General features: G+C 48.5%; 2 protein-coding genes across 4 annotated transcripts in view; both read right to left on the bottom strand.

Moving 5' to 3' along the window:
• NAP1L4 (nucleosome assembly protein 1 like 4) overlaps nucleotides 1-866 on the bottom strand; it is an 87,292-nt gene extending 86,426 nt beyond the window's left edge. For all 3 annotated transcript variants that reach the window (XM_089656761.1, XM_089656759.1, XM_089656760.1), the window contains exon 1: nucleotides 729-866. The gene's annotated coding sequence lies outside the window, so the exon portion shown is untranslated. The remainder of the gene's footprint in view (nucleotides 1-728) is intronic.
• Nucleotides 867-9,516: 8,650 nt separating this feature from the next.
• LOC149441916 (cysteine--tRNA ligase, cytoplasmic-like) overlaps nucleotides 9,517-21,134 on the bottom strand; it is a 31,939-nt gene continuing 20,321 nt past the window's right edge. The window contains exon 5 of the mRNA XM_089656758.1: nucleotides 9,517-9,895. Within this exon, the coding sequence (XP_089512884.1) occupies nucleotides 9,761-9,895 (135 nt within the window). The 3' untranslated portion in view covers nucleotides 9,517-9,760. The remainder of the gene's footprint in view (nucleotides 9,896-21,134) is intronic.

The following is a 21,134-nucleotide window of genomic DNA, read 5'->3' as shown; positions in this document are numbered from 1 at the left end:
TAAAAAGGAGATTTCTTATGGCGGTCATACACGGTGCTATAAAACTGATCGATTGCCAATTCGACTGAAGGATCAAATCTAACATCAGTTGAGCCTACAGGTTGTTGCTGCTAGAAATCCTGAACAGCAATCATGAAATGACTCGGTGGCCCCCCCTCTGGGGCCCCCACATGGCCGGCCACATGTGCTCCGGAATAGGAAGGCGGTTGCTCTGCCGTGTGACTTTTCTTAAAGGGCCGGCGCCCTGGATTTAGGAGGAGGAAACACCGAGGTACAGTATGTGAGGTATTAGTATGTGGTCCTGGGAGGGTTCCAGCAGTACGGCTTCCACCCCGCAAATCTTCATAGAGAAGAACAGAGGCCATGTGGCTGGACTATGAGGGCGACGACACCCCCCCAGGCCTGTGGGGTCCTGTGTAGTCCCCACGGAGAGAACACTGAGACCCCCAAATCCTGAGTGAGACTCCCCCCCCCCGGTATTACAGGATCATCTACATCTATGGTATATTCTGGAAGTCATGTGGGGGGCTGACACCCCTCCCCCCCGGTGCTGCGGGTCTCTCTCCGGCCCCCCAGTACACGCTCCGGGCCCAGGCCGGGCTGAGAAGACTCCACAGTCCCAGGACAGTCCCAACCCGCTCCTCCGCACAACATTCCCCGGTCTATCCCGGGCATGGCCGGAGTTCCCCGGGTCCCCTCCCCCCGCCCGTCCCGGACACGACACTCACCCGCCGCCTCAGTCCTCCTCACCGCTCCGACTCCTCAGCCGCTTCCCGCAACGCCCCGCCGCACCGCTTCCTCCCATTGGCCGGCCGCGGGGTGACGCAGACACGCAGGAGGGCGCTGATTGGCGGAGGGGCCGTCACTCTGCCTGACACAGCTGTTCCCTGTCACTGGATGGGTCACGTGGAGGGATGGCGACTCCGGCGTGTTCTGCAGCGAGTGACACCGACTGTCAGTACTACCGCACCGACCATCGGCTCTACCGCACCGACCATCGGCTCTACCGCACCACCGACTTACACACCGACCATCGGCTCTACCACACCACGACTTACACACCGACCATCGGCTCTACCGACTACCGCACCGACCATCAGCTCTACTGCATCGCCAACTAACACACCGACCATCAGCTCTACCGCACCGCCGACTAACACACTGACCATCAGCTCTACCGCACCAACTACCACACCGCTGACTGCCGCACTGACCATCAGCTCTACCGCGCCGCCGACTAACACACCGACCATCAGCTCTACCGCACCGCCAACTAACGCACCGACCATCAGCTCTACCGCACCGCCAACTAACACACCGACCATCAGCTCTACCGCACCGCCAACTAACACACCGACCATCAGCTCTACCGCACCGCCAACTTACACACCGACCATCAGCTCTACCGCACCGCTGACTAACACACCACTGACTACCGCACAGACCATCAGCTCTACCGCACCACCGACTAACACACTGACCATCAGCTCTACCGCACTGCCGACTACCACACCGCTGATTACCACACCGACCATCAGCTCTACTGCACCACTGACTAACACACTGACCATCAGCTCTACGGCACCGCCGACTAACACCTCGACCATCAGCTCTACCAGACCACCGACTACCCCACCGACCATCATCTCTACCGCACCGCCACTAACACACTGACCATCAGCTCTACGGCACCGCCGACTAACACCCCGACCATCAGCTCTACCAGACCACCGACTACCCCACCGACCATTAGCTCTACCGCACCGCCGACTACTTCACCAACCTGTGTACACCGACTGTCAGTGCTATTGTACCACCGACTACCGCACTGAGCACTCTACACTGACTGTCAGTGCTACTGCACTGCTGACTACCGCACCAAGCTCTGTACATCAACTGTCAGTGTTTCCACACTGAGGTCTCTACAATACACAGACCATCAGTGCTAACGCACCACTGACTACCACACTGATCACTCTACATCAACTGTCAGTGCTACTGCGCTACCGCCAACTGCGCCGAGCTCTCTACATAGACTTCCAGCGCTACCGCACCACCGACTACTGCACCGAGCTCTCTACACCGACCATCAGCGCTACCGCACCTTTGACTACCGCACCGAGTCCTCTACACCGACCATCGGCGCTACCGCACCACCGACTACCGCACCAAGCTCTCTACACCGACTATCATTGCTACCGCACCAGCCTCTGTACACAAACAGTCAGTGCTACCTCATCATCAACTACTGCACCAAACTCTGTACACTGACCGTCAGTGCTACTGCACCAAGCTCGGTACACTGATTGTCAGTGCTACTGCACCAGTCTCTGAACACTGACCAGAGGTGACACCGCACCGAACTCTGTATACCACTCTGGTCATCAGTGCTACGCTACCGCACCACCAACTGCACCAAGCTCTGTACCAAACACCAACCGTCAGTGCTACTGCACCTTCAACTACTGCACCAAGCGCTCTACTCCGACTGGCAGTGCTACTGCACCACTGACTACTGCACCAACCTCTGTACACCAACTGTCAGTGCCACCGTACTACTTACTACCACATCGATCTCTGTACACTGACCGGCAGTCACACCGCCCCGAGCTCTGTATACTACTCTGATCGTCAGTGCTACCGCACCACTGATTAGTGCACCAAACTCTGTATACTGCATCGACTACCACACCGTGCTCTGTATACTGCACCAACCGCCAGTGCTACCGCACTGAGCTCTGTACCCCGACCGTCAGTGACACCACACCGAGCTCTGTACCGTCAGTGCTACTGCACCAATCTCTGTACAATACACCGACTGTCAGTCACACCTCAGCGAGCTCTATACAACACACCGACCGTCAGTGCTACAGCACCGTACACTACTGATTGTCATCCCCTACACTGTACACCACTCCTACCATCATCCACACTGACAATCATCATCTACACCAGGGGGGCCCCAAATGTTTCAGAAGAAAAAGTTTTGTTCCGAATTGAAAATCGGACAATTTTTTTATTATTCAAATTCATCCGAATTTCCAAATTACAATAATAAGAATCCAAAATAATGAAATTAAATTTCAACCAGAATTGGAAATCCAGAATATAAACCTATTGCTGATTTCTGGAAAAAAACTGCGTGTATTAGAGTTAGAATATTGTCATCAGAGAAAGGAATAGAATAGGATAGAATGGAACATAGAGAGAAATAGAATAGAAAATGAAAGAGAAAATAAAGGAATAGAATAGAAAAGAATAGAATATAGCCACCTGAAATTCGATGTTCGGACAGAACAGCATTGTACAGAATAGAGAGTAAAGGAATAGAAAAGAATAGAATATAGCCACCTGAAATTCGATGTTCGGACCAGGGGCGGACTGACCATTTGGAAACTCGGGCACTGCCCGAGGGCCCGGGGTCAGTAGAGGGCCCCATGAGATGCCCCTGGTACCTTTTTCATAGGCTTTTTTGTTTGGACAAGGACACAGGGGCCCCATGATCCCCTATTGCCTGGGGGCCCCATGAGTTGTCAGCCCGCCCCTGGTTTGGACAGAACAGCATTGTATAGAATAGAGAATAAAGGAAAAGAATAGAATATAGCCACCTGAAATTCAACGTTCGGACCAGGGGCGGACTGACTATTTGGAAACTCAGGCACTGCCCGAGGGCCCGGGGTCAGTAGGGGGCCCCATGAGATGCCCCTGGTACCTTTTTCATAGGCTTTTTTGAGTTTGGGCAAGGACACAGGGGCCCCATGATCCCCTATTGCCTGGGGGCCCCATGAGTTGTCAGTCCGCCCCTGCTGCCAGCACACAATAGGATTCTTCGGGATGGAGAATGGGGGGGGGGGGGGGGGTCTAGTAAATATGTGATTAATATGTCCCTGGAAAAAAAAGAAGAAGACAGCGGGGTAGATTTACTAAGGGCGACAGTCTCACACGGCATTTATAATCTGGGGCAGAATCGTGTCAATTTCAGAATGACAAATCACGGAACCGCGTGTTCAGGTGACGTTCATGTAAGTGGCACCTGAAAACACAGCGCAGTTCTGCCGCGATTGTCACACTGAAATCAGGGCAGACCGCATTGCACGAAGCACGTCGTCCAACAGAAGTTCCTGAACTTCTTTCAGGGGACACACTTTGTGCGATGCGGTCTGCTGCGATTACGGCGCTGGCAGAACTGCGCGGCATTTTCAGGCACGCGGTTCTGCGATTTGTCGTTTTAGCAGAGCGTAAGGAGTAGAGGGAAGCCGGCAGCACTGTGGGGGTACACAGCGGGGCCTGGGCAGTAGGGGGAAACGTATGGTGCACAGGGAGGGTGATGGACAATTACTGGAACCGATCCCCTGTATCGCACTCTCTGCAGCAGCTGAAAGCCAGCGGGAGGGAGAGAAGCCAGCTTTCAGCTGCTGCAGAGAGAGCCATACAGGGGATCGGTTCCAATAATTGCCCCCGCACTGTGCCAATCACCCTCCCTGCTCACGTCCAAATCACCGGGGCCCCGTACAGGAGGACTGGTGGTACCCCCTTTATCCACAGCCCTGCATGTAGATGCAGTGAAGACGACTTGAAGTTCAAACTGAGCATCGGAATGGGGAAGAAAGGGGATTTAAGTGACTTTGAACGTGGCATGGTTGTTGGTGGCAGACGGGCTGGTCTGAGTATTGATCTACTGGGATTTTCACACACAACCATCACTAGGGTTTACAGAGAATGGTCCGAAAAAGAGAAAATATCCAGTGAGTGGCAGTTGTGTGGAAGTAAATGCCTTGCTGAGGTCAGAGGAGAATGGGCAGGCTGGTCCCAGATGATAGAACAGTAACTCAATGAACCACCAAGGTATGCAGAATACCATCTCTGAACGCACAACACGTCAAACCAACCACGGCACCACCTGCATGGAGTTTGCATGTTCTCCCTGTGCCTGTGTGGGTTTCCTCCGCAGGCAGAATCACGACGATTCGTCGATGCCCATGTGTGAATGCAGCCCGAGCGCCAGGTTTTATTTATTTATTTATTTTGTTTTAACAAATTGCACGTTTTTCTAGCGTTTGTCAGGCGCCTTTCAACTAAAAGGTGTGGCGTGCTGCTGAAAAAAAGCTGTTTTGCGCATAAAATCACGCTGCAATCACGACAAAGCGCATCACGCGAAACCTAAAAGAAGTTTTGGACCATCGCAACAGAACCGCACCACGTTTTAAAGTGTTACTAAACCCACAACAGTACAATCAGTCTGTATCTGCAGTAAAGCATGCTTGTTATACTCACTGTGGAACCTAAGGGGTTAACCCTCCGCATTGTGTAAAAAGGCTGTTTGATCCTGTCTTCTCTGATCCTCCCCTTCTTCTACTGTCCCCAATCCATCTGCTGATAGAACAGAGAATTGGGGGCAAGCTGCACATGCTCAGTTTAGTGTGTATTGCTAGGATTCTTTTTTTTTTTTTTTTGGGAGAGTGCATGTGATCAGCACAAGACCAATCATCACTGTCCAGACAGAGGGTCAGGGGTTATGCAGCCTCATAGGACAATCAAGGGAAAATGAAAACTTCCAATACAAGATTAACCAGTGCTTGGCCAGACACTGATAGAAGACTGCACTAAGGCTCCGTTCACACCAATGCGTTTTTTTAGTGCTTTTTGCAGAAACGCACTACATTCCATGTAACATGATTTCCTATGGGACGCGTTCACATTGATGCTTTTTTGAGGTGTGGTGTTTTGGAAAGGGTCAGGGACTTTTTTAAAAGCAAAAAGCTGCGTTTTTGCTACAACAGAGTCTAATGGAGAAGCTGCTGAAATGCATGGTAGTGCGTGTTTGCTGCGTTTTGCATTTTTATTCCGCCCAGCAACAAAAAAAATTCCACTTTAACAAAAAAAAAAAGCTGAACAAAACGCAAAACACTGTACAAACGCGTGTTGAAAACTGCAAAAGAAACTGCAAAAAGCACTGGAGAAAGCATCAAACGCAAAATGCTTATATGTGAACCGAGCCTCACTGCTGATGAGAAAAGGTATTTAGCAGTTTATATTTATTGAAATAATTACATTTCCATGTTCTGTGTACTATGGGAGAGCGGATATAGTGAATGCAGGGTCCGGGGAGAGCGGATATAGTGAATGCAGGGTCCGGGGAGAGCGGATATAGTGAATGCAGGGTCCGGGGAGAGCGGATATAGTGAATGCAGGGTCCAGGGAGACCGGATATAGTGAATGCAGGGTCCGGGGAGACCGGATATAGTGAATGCGGGGTCCGGGGAGAGCGGATATAGTGAATGCAGGGTCCGGGGAGAGCGGATATAGTGAATGCGGGGTCCGGGGAGAGTGGATATAGTGAATGCAGGGTCCGGGGAGAGCAGATATAGTGAATGCGGGGTCCGGGGGAGAGCGGATATAGTGAATGCGGGGTCCGGGGAGAGCGGATATAGTGAATGCGGGGTCCGGGGAGAGCGGATATAGTGAATGCGGGGTCCGGGGAGAGCGGATATAGTGAATGCGGGGTCCGGGGAGAGCAGATATAGTGAATGCAGGGTCCGGGGAGAGCGGATATAGTGAATGCAGGGTGCGGGGAGAGCGGATATAGTGAATGCAGGGTGCGGGGAGATCGGATATAGTGAATGCAGGGTCCGGGGAGAGCGGATATAGTGAATGCAGGGTCCGGGGAGAGCAGATATAGTGAATACAGAGTCCGGGGAGAGCAGATATAGTGAATGCAGAGTCCAGGGAGACCAGATATAGTGAATGCAGGGTCCAGGGAGACCGGATATAGTGAATGCGGGGTCCGGGGAGAGCAGATATATAGAATGCAGGGTCCGGGAGAGCGGATATAGCGAATGCAGGGTCCGGGGAGATCAGATATAGTGAATGCAGGGTCCGGGGAGAGCGGATATAGTGAATGCGGGGTCCAGTTAGACCGGATATAGTGAATGCAGGGTCCGGGGAGACCGGATATAGTGATTGCGGGGTCCGGGGAGACCGGATATAGTGAATGCGGGGTCCGGGGAGACCGGATATAGTGAATGCGGGGTCCGGGGAGACCGGATATAGTGAATGCGGGGTCCGGGGAGACCGGATATAGTGAATGCGGGGTCCGGGGAGACCGGATATAGTGAATGCGGGGTCCGGGGAGACCGGATATAGTGAATGCGGGGTCCGGGGAGACCGGATATAGTGAATGCGGGGTCCGGGGAGACCGGATATAGTGAATGCGGGGTCCGGGGAGACCGGATATAGTGAATGCGGGGTCCGGGGAGACCGGATATAGTGAATGCGGGGTCCGGGGAGACCGGATATAGTGAATGCGGGGTCCGGGGAGACCGGATATAGTGAATGCGGGGTCCGGGGAGACCGGATATAGTGAATGCAGGGTCCGGGGAGAGCGGATATAGTGAATGCAGGGTTCGGGGAGAGCGGATATAGTGAATGCAGGGTTCGGGGAGACCGGATATAGTGAATGCGGGGTCCGGGGAGACCGGATATAGTGAATGCGGGGTCCGGGGAGACCGGATATAGTGAATGCGGGGTTCGGGGAGACCGGATATAGTGAATGCAGGGTCCGGGGAGAGTGGATATAGTGAATGCAGGGTCCGGGGAGAGTGGATATAGTGAATGCAGGGACCCGCAAAGACCAGATATAATGAATGCAGGGTCCAGAGAGACCAGATATAGTGAATGCAGGGTCCGGGGAGACCAGATATACTGAATGCAGGGTCCGGGGAGCCTTACCTGTCCATGCATCCAGTGGTGTCCTCATCCCGAGACGATTCTTCAGTTGGCTGCTAGCGCCTCCATGTTGACTGAGGGAACCAGCAATAAAGCCTCGTGGCTTCACCGCCAGTTTCCTACTGTGCATGTGCGAAGTGTGCTGCACTTTGTGAATGGGCTGCAGTCCTCTGGAACCTTGGAAGTGTCCCAGATGGCTGCAGGGGGGGGGGTTATGGATACCACACATCCGGCTCAGTTCGCCACAGCAACTCCCTCCTCACCGGCCTACCTCATCACAGGCTATCCCCACTTCAGTCTATCCTGAACTCAGCGGCCAGACTCATCCACCTCACCAACCGCTCCGTATCTGCCAACCCCCTCTGTCATTCCCTCCACTGGCTCCACCCCCTCTGTCATTCCCTCCACCCCCCTCTGTCATTCCCTCCACTGGCTCCCGATTGCCCAACGCATTAAATTCAAACTACTAACACTGACGTACAAAGCCATTCATAACGCTGCCCCAAACTACATTACCGACCTGATACCCAAATACCACCCAACACATAATCTTCGCTCCTCACAAGACCTCCTACTTTCTAGCTCCCTGGTCTCCTTCTCCCACGCCCGACTGCAGAACTTCTTCAGGACTTCCCTCATCCTCTGGAACTCACTACCCCAATCCATCAGACTGTCACCTACCCTTCTCACCTTAGGCGCACCCTCAAAACCCATCTCTTCAGGGAAGCCTACCCCGCCCTCACCTAACAGCCGATCTCCTCCACTCCATCCCCCACAGCCGCTTCCTCCTGTACCACTACCCCCTCCCTCCTAGATTGTAAGCTCCAAGGAGCTGGGCCCTCGATCCCCTCATGTATTGTATTGTTACTGTACTGTCTCATGTACTGCCCCCCACTATAATGTACAGCGCTGAGCAAACCTTTCTGGCGCTATATAAATACTGTATAATAATAATAATCTTCAACTTTTAGGTGGAGTTCCGCTTTAATTTATGTCTTAAACACTCCCCCTACCAGACTGCAGCTCACAGTGGGTCACCCCAGGAAGTTGCATCAGGTGGATTTCACTGGCAGGATCAACAGGTATTCATGAGAATTCAGAGAAAACTGTAAATGCAAATGCACTTACAGTGAGGTGCTGCAGCACATATATTATATTTAGAGGCAATCCATAGTTAGACTTTTATTTTCAATTTTAGCTGAACTGTACCTTTAAAACACAGGTGTCAAAACACAAGGCCCGTGGGCCGAATCTGGCCCTCCAGGCCATTTCATGTGGCCCTTGCACCTATCTACAGGTACCCCCTTGTCTCCGCCCCCACCTTATCTCAGCAGTCGGCAGCAGAGAGGAGAATAGAACTCCTCTGCCAAATCCTGCACCTCTCAGTGTATCTGCAGCACCCCCTCATCTCTGCCTCCCCTGGTCTCAGCATTCAGCAGACTCTGGTAACTGACTCCACTCCTCCTCTGGTCCTCCTCCAGACCCTGCACTCCATTCCTCCTCTGGTCCTCCTCCAGACCCTGCACTCCACTCCTCCTCTGGTCCTCCTCCAGACCCTGCACTTTCCACTTTCCAGCTCTGCCCCCAAAGGGGGTACATGGTGATGTTAGGGAGGGTGTGGGATTCTTGACATCTGATGTAATGGGGGGATGGGGTGCTTTGGACATCTAGTCTTACAGATGCAACCGGCGCTTTGAGGGCAACCATAATGCCGATACGGCCCGCGATGGAGTTTAACCCTTTAAAGCAGGGGTGTCAAAGTGTTTAAATCAGCACAGACAACACAGGACATCGTATACAGTGTTTATTACATGTTATTGGCCATATGTATCACCGGTGGTTTAATCCACGTCAGGCTACTACAGGTTGTGTGCCCCCGCAGACAGTGATTAGTGTCTGGAAGTTGGCTCATCTACCCTGGAAGCCATTTTGTTGAACATGTCCACCCCCCAACACCAAAAATACATCCCCACTGCAGGACAGCATACAAAAATACAGCTGTGGTCCTACAACTAATGGTTTGTCCCCGATGTCGTCAGTTAGCGCTTCCATTTTGAACCATCTGCTGATATTCGTTGTAAAGTTTTTCTTGATTTTCGTACAGTTTCCTGAGTTTTTTGGCCTGTCCTTTGCTTAGCTCCTTGCCCTCTGTATCATGCGTGGGAAACCCCTGATGGAAAAAGATGATAAAACGTGAATCAGATGTTAAGGATAGATGAGATAAGTCAATTTATACAATGGGACCAATAAACTGACCAGTTCTTCCAGTTCTCTAAAGCAGTGTTTCTCAACCTTTTTTCAGTCAAGGCACCCATAAAAATGATTGACAGTCCCGAGGCACCCATAAAAATGATGGACAGTCCCGAGGCACCCATAAAAATGATGGACAGTCCCGAGGCACCCATAAAAATGATGGACAGTCTTGATGCACCCTTTAAAATTATGGACAGTCCCGGGGCACCCTTTAAAATGATGCAGTCTTGAGGCTCCCTTTAAAATTATGGACAGTCCCGAGGCACCCTTTAAAATTATGGACAGTCCCGAGGCACCCTTTAAAATGATGGACAGTCCCGAGGCACCCTTTAAAATGATGGACAGTCTTGAGGCACCCTTTAAAATTATGAACAGTCCCAGGGCACCCTTTAAAATGATGGACAGTCCCGGGGCACCCTTTAAAATGATGGACAGTCCCGGGGCACCCTTTAAAATGATGGACAGTCTTGAGGCACCCTTTAAAATGATGGACAGTCTTGAGGCACCCTTTAAAATTATGGACAGTCTTGAGGCACCCTTTAAAATTATGGACAGTCCCGTGGCACCCCTTAAAATGATGGACAGTCTTGAGGCACCCCATTCTAAAATGTGAAAAACTAATAGTTTAATATAATGCAGCTACATCCACACATGTAGGACACCCAACATTGGAGGGGATTTATTCTTTCAAAGCAAAAACACTTCTGCACACTGATACTGACTAGTATCCTTATGTTTCTCTTCTCCCTCAGTTTTTCTCCATAGTGAATGCAGGGTCCGGGGAGACCAGATATAGTGAATGCAGGGTCCGGGGAGACCGGATATAGTGAATGCAGGGTCCGGGGAGAGCGGATATAGTGAATGCAGGGTCCGGGGAGAGCGGATATAGTGAATGCAGGGTCCGGGAGAGCGGATATAGTGAATGCAGGGTCCGGGGAGAGCGGATATAGTGAATGCAGGGTCCGGGGAGAGCGGATATAGTGAATGCACGGTCCAGTGAGAGCGAATATAGTGAATGCACGGTCCGGGGAGAGCGGATATAGTGAATGCACGGTCCGGGGAGAGCGGATATAGTGAATGCACGGTCCAGGGAGAGCGGATATAGTGAATGCACGGTCCGGGGAGAGCGAATATAGTGAATGCAGGGTCCGGGGAGACCAGATATAGTGAATGCAGGGTCCGGGGAGACCAGATATAGTGAATGCAGGGTCTGGGGAGACCGGATATAGTGAATGCAGGGTCCGGGGAGACCGGATATAGTGAATGCAGGGTCCGGGGAGACCGGATATAGTGAATGCAGGGTCCGGGGAGACCGGATATAGTGAATGCGGGGTCCGGGGAGACCGGATATAGTGAATGCAGGGTCCGGGGAGACCGGATATAGTGAATGCAGGGTCCGGGGAGACCGGATATAGTGAATGCAGGGTCCGGGGTTTAGCAACACTTTAAAATGAAGCCCTCCAGCAGCATGCTGTCACCGCTGTAAAGGCTTCCATTTTCACCCGATCTTCCTTCTGGGTTTGTGAGTTCCAGCCATCTGACCGCGATGACGTCACTCCTGCGCATGCGCAGGGGAGTTACAGGCCATGGCACAGGTATGTCCTTCCTTCAGAGCGTATGCGCCAACTGGAAAAACACCTGAATATCTCCTAAACGGTGCATGCTTAGGAGATATTCATTTTACCTACAGCTGAGCTTTATTACAAGCATACCTGTAGGTACAAATTAATGAAGTGTGTTTACTACCACTTTAAAGGCTAGGTTCCCCTTCGAAAAAAAAAAAAGGAGGAGTCTGCAAAGCAACACACATGATCAGTGGATTGTGGGTGCAATGTCAGGTTCCTGTGAACTCTTTCTCCAGCTCTCTGCCTGTACCTCTGTACGGGCTTTCCACCTGCAGAGCTGCAGCAAGATTCAATGGACTTCAAGTGTGCCGATTACCCAGAGTCTACTGAGAAGTACAAGTCTGTCTGTCGTGGTGGCAGATGGGACTTGTAGTTTATTCACAGATCCCTGTGAATGATTGACAGTTACAACGGAGAAGAAGCCCCCGCGGACTATAATGGGTGTGGGGGGTGCTTTGAGGGTGGGGGCAGGCAGCTGCACCATGTACTTGACTTAGACTGCAAACAGGTTGCCCATACACTGCGTGCTTTTAAAATGTAGCTCTGGAGGCATGCCTACACCATTAACCACTTCCCGACCGGTCGTTGCATATAAACGGCCAGACGGTGGCACTGCAGGGTCGGGTGGCCGTTTATAAACGGCGCACGCATTTTCAAGCTGTGCGCACTCCCTGGGAGCGCGCAGCACCGCGATCCGATGCCCGCTGTGTCCTCCGGACACAGTGAAACACCGATCGTCGGACGGGACCTCTGTACGAGGTCCCGATCATGATTGGCCAATCAGTGATCACATGCAAAGTAGTAAGAAAGATGTCACTTGTGACATCATTGCTTACTACGTGTGAAATCTGTGAATGATCACAGAGGTCACATGGTACAAGGCTATTCACAACAGCCTTGTACCATGTGACAAGCTGTGACCAATCACAGCTCACTCAGTACTTCTCAATGACTGCAAGAATGCAGACAGAGAGAAAGAGAAATGATTGCTTTTACATCCTATATGGGTGTAAAAGCAATCAGTGTAAAAAAAACAAAACATCACCCCCCACAAGTAGTACAGTGTCACCATGGTGACACTGTACTGCTAGGGTGACAGTATGTAAAAAAATAAATAAATAAAAAATATTAAAAAATAAAATAAAAATGTAAAAAAAAAAATAATGTTTAAAAATTATACTTTTTGGTTATAAACTAATTTGGATTTTTTTTTTTTACTAAAAAGATAACGGAATCAATTTTGGCCAAGATTTATGATGAAATATTATTTATTTGCAAAATTTTATAAAAAAAACACTCTCAAAATTTTTGGACTTTTTCATTTACATAGCAAAAAAAATAAAAATCCCAGCGGTGAATAAATACCACCAAAATAAAGCTTTATCTGTCTCAAAAAAATGGTAAAAAATTAATTTGGGTACAGTGTTGCATGACCGCGCAATTGCCATTCAAAGTGTGATAGCGCTGAAAGTTGAATATTGCCCTGGTCAGGAAGGGGGGGAAAGTGTCCGGACTGGAAGTGGTTAAGAACAGATGAAGAGTACCCTGCTAATCCTTCCTCTCAGCAGCTTCATCTGGCAATCCTGGTGATGATGTCACTGGGCGCAATAAGCGGTTTCTTCTGGGACATACATTTTGGTCATGTCAGTAAGTTACTTTTATATTGAACCTGTGCATGTATGTACTCCTCATCCTCCAACCATTACCAGTACTGTTGGTGCAGAGTACGGATTTTTGGCATCTATACAATCCAAGCCAAGGTGATGCCTTATTCACATACTATTTTGGCACTGGAGTGATTTAAGTGCCGTTCAGATATATACGGATTGGATGCGGTTTGAACTGATCACCGACCAATGGAAAGAGCCGAAGATGGCGGCTCGGTCATGTGATCAGCTGTGTCCAATCACAGCTGATTGCATGTAAATAGGGAAATGACGGTTATCGGCATTTCTCTCCACTCGAGCTGTCATGCTGACAGTCAGTAATCGGCAGTAATCGAGGGGACATGTACACTGATCATCAGGGCACTGATGATCAGTGTGCCCTGATGATGATCAGTGTAGCCCCAGCAGTGCCACCTGTCAGTGTCCATCAGTGTCTTATGTCAGTGCCTCGTGCCAGTGCCACATATCAGTGCACATCTGAGCTGCCTTTCAGTGCCACCCATCAGTGCCGCCTATCAGTGCCACCTAACATTGCCAGTCAGTGCCACCTGCCAGTGCCCATCAGTGCCACATCAATGTCACATATCAGTGCCCATCTGAGCTGCCTTTCAGTGCCATCTATCAGTGCTGCCAATCAGTGCCGCCTATCAGTGCCCGTCAGTACTGCCTAACAGTGCCGCCTATCAGTGCCCATCAGTGATGCCTGTCAATGCCACCTACCAGTGCCTCTCATCAGTGCCCATCACTGCAGCCTCATTAGCGCACATAAGTGAAGGAGAAGAATCCCTTATTTACAAAATTTTAAAACAAAAACAGGAAAAAACTTTTTTTCTTTTTTTAAATTTTTAGTGGTTTTTGGTTTGTTTAGCAAAAAATAAAAATCCCAGAGGTGATTAAATAGCACCAAAAGAAAGCCCTATCTGTATAAAAAAAATGATAAAAATTGCATGTGGGTACAGTGTTGCATGACCGCGCAATTGTCATTCAAAGTGTGACAGCGCTGAAAGCAGAAAATTGGCCTGGGCAGGAAGGGGATAAAAGTGTCCAGTAGGCGAGGGGTTAAATAGGTAAATGAAGCCGACCTTTCCATCAGTCCGATCCTCTCTGCCTCATTCACAATTCACTGACAGGTGCATCCGACCTGCTTCGGCTGAGTTTGCATTTTAATGGACTTATATGGGAAGCAAAGCAGTTCTGATGGGAACAAAAGCCTGTTGACACATGCCCGGGCGCTTGTAAAATACTTCCCATGCTCTATTATGTGTCAGTACATAAAACTTCTGATAAATTTTCATTGCATTTATGTCGCTTTTTCATTTAGTGGAGTATACAAGTGCATCTAAGGAAACACTCCGTACATGAATCATATACACATGTAAATAGGAGGTCTATGGGCAGCACAGTGGCTAAGTGGTTAGCACTTCCACCTGGCAGTACTCGGGTCGTTGGTTCAAATCCCAACCACGGCATCACCTGCCTGGAGTTTGCATGTTCTCCCTGTGCCTGCGTGGGTTTCCTCCGGGTACTCTGGTTTCCTCCCACACTCCAAAGACATGCTGGTAGGTTAATTGGATCCTGTCTATATTGTCCCTAGTATGTGTATGTATGAATGTGAGTTAGGGACCTTAGATTGTACACCACTTGAGGGTTAGGGACTGATGTGAATGTACAATATATATGTAAAGTGCTGCGCAAATTGACGGCGCTATATAAGTACCTGACATAAATAAATACCCAAAGCACTGCGGTGAATGAAGCTGCATACTGACAGACAGACTGCGTCCTTTCATTTGAATGGGATTTGAATAGCTCACATGGGAAACGCCGGAAAAACAAATGTGTTTGAATGTTATTATATGCTTTGTAAAATGGCAGAAGTGGGCCTCCAGTATGAAAACATCCACAGTGAAATGTCCATTTCCCTCACAGCAACCAGCTTCAGACCTGTCCTTGAAAGAGGCAGTCTAAAGGTTTGTTTACATTAGTGCTGTCCTATAAAGAACGATTCACAGTGGATTGCTTTTCAGAGGGCATCTGACAGGCAGCTGGGATGTTGCGTCCTCACTGCCTGTTTTAACCCTTAAAAGCTTGCACCACCACGCCGCAACTGTGTGCAGGGCGGTACTTATTCAAGCAAATTCTTGCTGCAAAGCATCGCAGCCACACCAAGTATTCACACCCCATCCGGCTGCCATTGCAGCTTAAAGCGGAGCTCCACCCAAAAGGGAAAGTTCTGCTGTAAGGACTGCTCCCCATTAAGGATTGGCACCCTTGGGGGGGAGCGGGTACCCGAATTTGACAGGTACCCGCTCCCACTTCCGGTCCGATCACCTAGGCCAGGGGTAGGCAACCTGCGGCTCTCCAGCTGTTGCAGGACTTCAAGTTCCATCATGCCTCTGCAAGTCATAGCTGTAACTGTCAGTTTTGTAATGTTGCAATGCCTCGTGGGAAATGTAGTTCTACAACAGCTTGAGAGCCGCAGGTTGCCTAGGTGATCGGAAGCAGGTGTCCTCCATCCCTCCCTCCCTGTAGTCTTTTGGGACACGTGACAGGTCCCAGAAGACTACAGGACCATTCATAAAGTGCAGAGTTTCTCGCGCATGCGCAGTGGGCACCTGGCTGTGAAGCCGCAAGCTGCACAGCCGGGTGCCCACACTGGAGATGCCGGCCTCCTGGAATACAGGACGGCCGGTGAAATGGGCTGGAGGGGACACACCACGGGACCGAAGGACAGGTAAGTGGCTGTTTTTTTAAAAGTCAGCAGCTACAGTTTTTGTAGCTGCTGACCTTTTTTTTTTTTTTGACAGGGTGAGTGGAAGTCCACTTTTAGGATGCTGGTTGGGTGAGGTGGTAAAAATGCAATGCAACCTCCTGTTTTTAGCACCCCCCTCCTTCCCCAACTGCTAGTGTGAGCAGGCTAGACACTTTTGCCCTACACTTTGCCCGAGCATAGCTGTCCCCCCTCTCCACTCCCCTGCTGCTCTGCGCTTACATCAGACCCAAGCATGCTTATGTCATCACCTCACAATGATCCTCGCTTCTGCACTCCATAACTCTAGGATAACATCTATGCAGGGGCGGACTGACCATTTGGAAACTTGGGCACTGCCCGAGGGCCCGGGGTCAGTAGGGGGCCCCATGAGATGCCCCAGGTACCTTTTTCATAGGCTTTTTTGTTTGGGCAAGGACACAGGGGCCCCATGATCCCCTAATGCCCGGGGGCCCCATGAGTTGTCAGTCCGCCTCTGCATCTATGCGTTTTTTTCAATTGCGTTTTGCAGGAATGCACTACAGTCCATTTAACATGGTTTCCTATGGGACACGTTTACATCTATGTGCTTTCAGCCGCTGCATTTTTTTAGAAAGAGTCAGGGACTTTTTGTCCTCGCAGCAGATTGCGTTTTTGGTGCAACAGACTTCAATGGAACCACACGAAAAAGCAAGTGTTGTGTGTTTGATGCGTTTTTGCATTTTGTTTGGCTAATAAAACATTGAGTGCGACTTTGATGTGACTTTATACTCTCTGGCACTCAAGCCGCATCAAAGTCATATCAAAAGTAGCACAGCAACCTTTTCAAGGTCGTTGTGACTTTAAAGTGGAACTTTAGGTAATAAATAAAAAAAAAGGGTGGACAGGCAGGATTTGTAAAAGAGAAGTTCACCTTTCTAAAAAAAAAAAAATAATAAATGCAGGGAAAAAAAATGTGCATTGATTGTTTTTTGTAGTAGGAGCCTGTAAAGCATGGCACCAGCGATCGGCAGATCGCTGGTGCCATACAGGTCTCCTGCAGATCTGTTAGTGTATCTGTTTGCTCATACATCCTGGATGGGAAAGCTGATACTTCTGACAGGAAGACTCAATGAACTACCACAGCGCTCACAGTGACAGAGTAATTCATTGAAGACTACAAGCCGACAGCCGCCAAGACTGTCAGGACTTGTAGTCCATTCACTCACAGAACACTGTGAGTGAATGACGTGGTCGTGTGGGAGGAGCCCCGCATGGCCACGCGGTTTTTAAAAAGTGATAGCTAATATGGGGAACTTCTCTCCGTACTTCTGTCACGGGGGATGGGAGGTGTTGGGGGAAATGGCCATCTGCTGCAGGATCAGGAACATGTTACATGTTCCATCCTAAAAATGTGTGGAACATAACATGTTCCCAAAGGTGAACTTATCCTTTAACCACTTCCCGTCCGGCCGTTGTATACAAACGGCCGGACGGTGGCAGTGCAGGGTCGGGTGGACGTTTACAAACGGCCTCCCAACCCCCTGCTTGTGCGCGCTCCCTACGTTCTGTAATCATAAATACATGGCATTAACCTCTTGCCGTCCGCCTGCTGTTTATAAACGGCAGGGCGGTGGCAGTCCAGGGGCGGGTTGCCGTTCCTAAACGGCACCCGCCTTTTCTAGCTGTGCGCGCTCCCTAGGAGCGCGCACCACCGCGATCCGGTGTCCGCTGTGTCCTCCGGACACAGTGAAACACCGATCGTCGGACGGGACCTCTGTACGAGGTCCCGGTCATGTGATCACTGATTGGCGAATCAGTGATCACATGCAAAGTAGTAAGCAAGATGTCACTTGTGACATCATTGCTTACTACGTGTGAAATCTGTGAATGATCACAGAGGTCACATGGTACAAGGCTATTCACAACAGCCTTGTACCATGTGACAAGCTGTGACCAATCACAGCTCACTCAGTATTTCTCAATGACTGCAAGAATGCAGACAGAGAGAAAGAGAAATGATTGCTTTTACATCCTATATGGGTGTAAAAGCAATCAGTGTAAAAAAAAAAAAAAAAAAAATCTTCATCACCCCCCACAAGTAGTACAGTGTCACCATGGTGACACTGTACTGCTAGGGTGACAGTATGTAAAAATAAAAAATAATATAAAAAAAAATAAAATAAAAATGTAAAAAAAAATGTTTAAAAATTATAATGTTTGGTTATAAACTAATTTGGATTTTTTTTTTTTATTAAAAAAATAACGGAATAAATTTTGGCCAAGATTTAGGATGAAATATTATTTATTTGCAAAATTTTATTAAAAAAAAACACTTTTTTTCAAATTTTTGGACTTTTTCATTTACATAGTAAAAAAAATAAAAATCCCAGCGGTGAATAAATACCACCAAAATAAAGCTTTATCTGTCTCAAAAAAATGGTAAAAAATTCATATGGGTACAGTATTGCATGGCCGCGCAATTGTCATTCAAAATGTGATAGCGCTGAGAGCTGAAAATTGCCCTGGACAGGAAGGGGGTAAAAGTGTCCGGACAGGAAGTGGTTAAAACAGAACTATAGGCAAAACTTTTTTTTTTTTTTTTTTTTAATTTTGGATAGAAGAATGGAGGGTTATAACTCGTCACATTTATTTTTTGCCATCTGTGTCCCATTGGGGAGATTTGCTTTCACTTCCTGTCCCATCAACAAAAGAGGAAGTGAGAGGAAATCACTGCAAATTAAGGGAATTCCTTAACCACTTGCCATCCGGCCGCTGTATATAAAAACGGATGGACGGTGGCAGTCCAGGGGCACGCATTTTCAAGCTGTGCGCACTCCCTGGGAGCGCGCAGTGCCGCGATCCGGTGCCCGCTGTGTCCTCCGGACACAGTGGAACACCGATCGCTGTACGGGAACTCTGTGTGAGGTCCCGATTATGTGATCACTGATTGGCCAATCAGTGATCACATGAAGAGTAGCAAGCAAGATGTCACTTCTGACATCATTGCTTACTACTTGTGAAATCTGTGAATGATCACAGGGGTCACATGGTACAAGGCCATTCACAACAACCCTGTACCATGTGACAAGCTGTGACCAATCACAGCTCACACAGTATTTCTCAATGGCTGCAAGAATGCAGCCAGAGAGAAGGATAAATTATTGCTTTTACAGCCTTTATGGGTGTAAAAGCAATCAGTGTAAAAAAAAAAAAAAAATCAGTGTAAAAATCTTTATCAACCCCACAAGTAGTACAGTGTCATTATGGTGACACTGTACTGCTAGGGTGACAGTATGTAAAAAACAAAAAAAACAAAAGACAAATAATATAAAAAAAATAAAAATGTAAAAAAAATGTTTTAAATTATTATTTTTGGTTATAAACTAATTTGGGTTATATATTTTTACTAAAAAGATAACTGAATACATTTTGGTGAAGATTTATGATGAAATATTTAATTTGCAAAATTTTATAAGAAAAACACTTTTTTTTCCAAAATTTTTGGACTGTTTCATTAATATAGCAAAAAAAATTAAAATCCCAGTGGTGAATAAATACCACCAAAATAAAGCTTTATCGGTCTGAAAAAAATGCTAAAAAATTCATATGGGTACAGTGTTGCATGACCGCGCAATTGTCATTCAAAGTGTGATAGCGCTGAAAGCTGAAAATTGGCCTGGGCTGGAAGGGGGTGAAAGTGTCCGGACTGGAAGTGGTTAATGCAGAAGAGACATGCTTTGTCTCATCTGCATTAATGCTACCTACCTGCCTGTCTATCCCTGTACAGAGAGCAGGTGCAGATCACTGTCCAAATTTCTCAATGCCAAATGTGACGGAACTCCCGTGGGTGTGCAGAAGCGACGTTATCACCGCCCAGCCAACGACCCGAAAGCCGGCCACCTGAAGATGTCAGAGGCCTGGTGGGGAGCTCCGGGACAGAGCATCGTGGGATCGGAGGGAAGTACAGTTCCAGTTTAAGTTGCATAGATTTGTAATCAATGGACTGTGACTTATGCGACTTTGTCTGCCCAAAGTCCCATGTTAGGGTTCCAACCCTCAACCTCCACATGCAACTTTGGACACAAAATGACAAGTCGCACCCCACTGATTTCAATGAAGTCTCTTCAAATCTATGTGACTTAAAGTTGCAGCAACTATGAAAAGCACTACTTTGATGTGACTGTGTGTGCCAGAGAGTGTATGGTTGCATGAAAGTCCCACTCAATACTTTCTTGCTGGCCAAGGAAAAAAATAAAAAAGAAAAAGAAAAATGCATCAAAGACACGTGTTGAAAAATGCAAAATGCGCTGGAAAAATACATCAATTGCAACACACACATTCCCGGGGATGTCCGGAGCTGTGAAGGCGAGTGTCTCTCCTCTCTCGCCATGGGGGATAGTGGCTAGTGTATGGGGGGCAGTGATAGGCTCTCTCGGGTGGGAGGCAGGGGTGTTTTTGGTCAATGTCAGGCTCTCCTTTTGGGGGGACACACCGATTTTTGTGTTGCCTAGGGCAGCAAAAAACCTAAATACACCACTGAACACATACAAATGTGAGCCTAGCCCAGGGGTGGGCAAACTTTTTGACTTGAGGGCCGCAATGGGTTCATATATTGGACCAGGGGGCCGGACCAAGAGTAGATGAATGATGTGTATGTGTCATCCATAGTAAGTATAGTAATATTCCCCCATAGTAATTAATCCCCCATATAGTAATTCATCCCCCATATAGTAATTCATCCCCCATAGTAATTCATCCCCCATATAGTAATTCATCCCCCATAGTAATTCATCCCCCATAGTAATTAATCCCCCATATAGTAATTCATCCCCCCTATAGTAATTCATCCCCCCTATAGTAATTCATCCCCTATAGTAATTCATCCCCCATATAGTAATTCATCCCCCATATAGTAATTCATCCCCCATATAGTAATTCATCCCCCATAGTAATTCATCCCCCATATAGTAATTCATCCCCCATATAGTAATTCATCCCCCATATAGTAATTCACCCCCCATAGTAATTCATCCCCCCTATAGTAATTCACCCCCCATAGTAATTCATCCCCCATATAGTAATTCATCCCCCATATAGTAATTCATCCCCCATAGTAATTCATCCCCCATATAG

The sequence above is a fragment of the Staurois parvus genome, unplaced genomic scaffold, assembly GCF_062004578.1.
Source record: "Staurois parvus isolate SC_StPar_1 unplaced genomic scaffold, SC_StPar_1.0 ptg000935l, whole genome shotgun sequence".
NCBI lineage: Eukaryota > Metazoa > Chordata > Amphibia > Anura > Ranidae > Staurois > Staurois parvus.
Note: the sequence above shows the minus strand (reverse complement) of the source record. Positions and strands in the feature narration are given on the sequence as shown.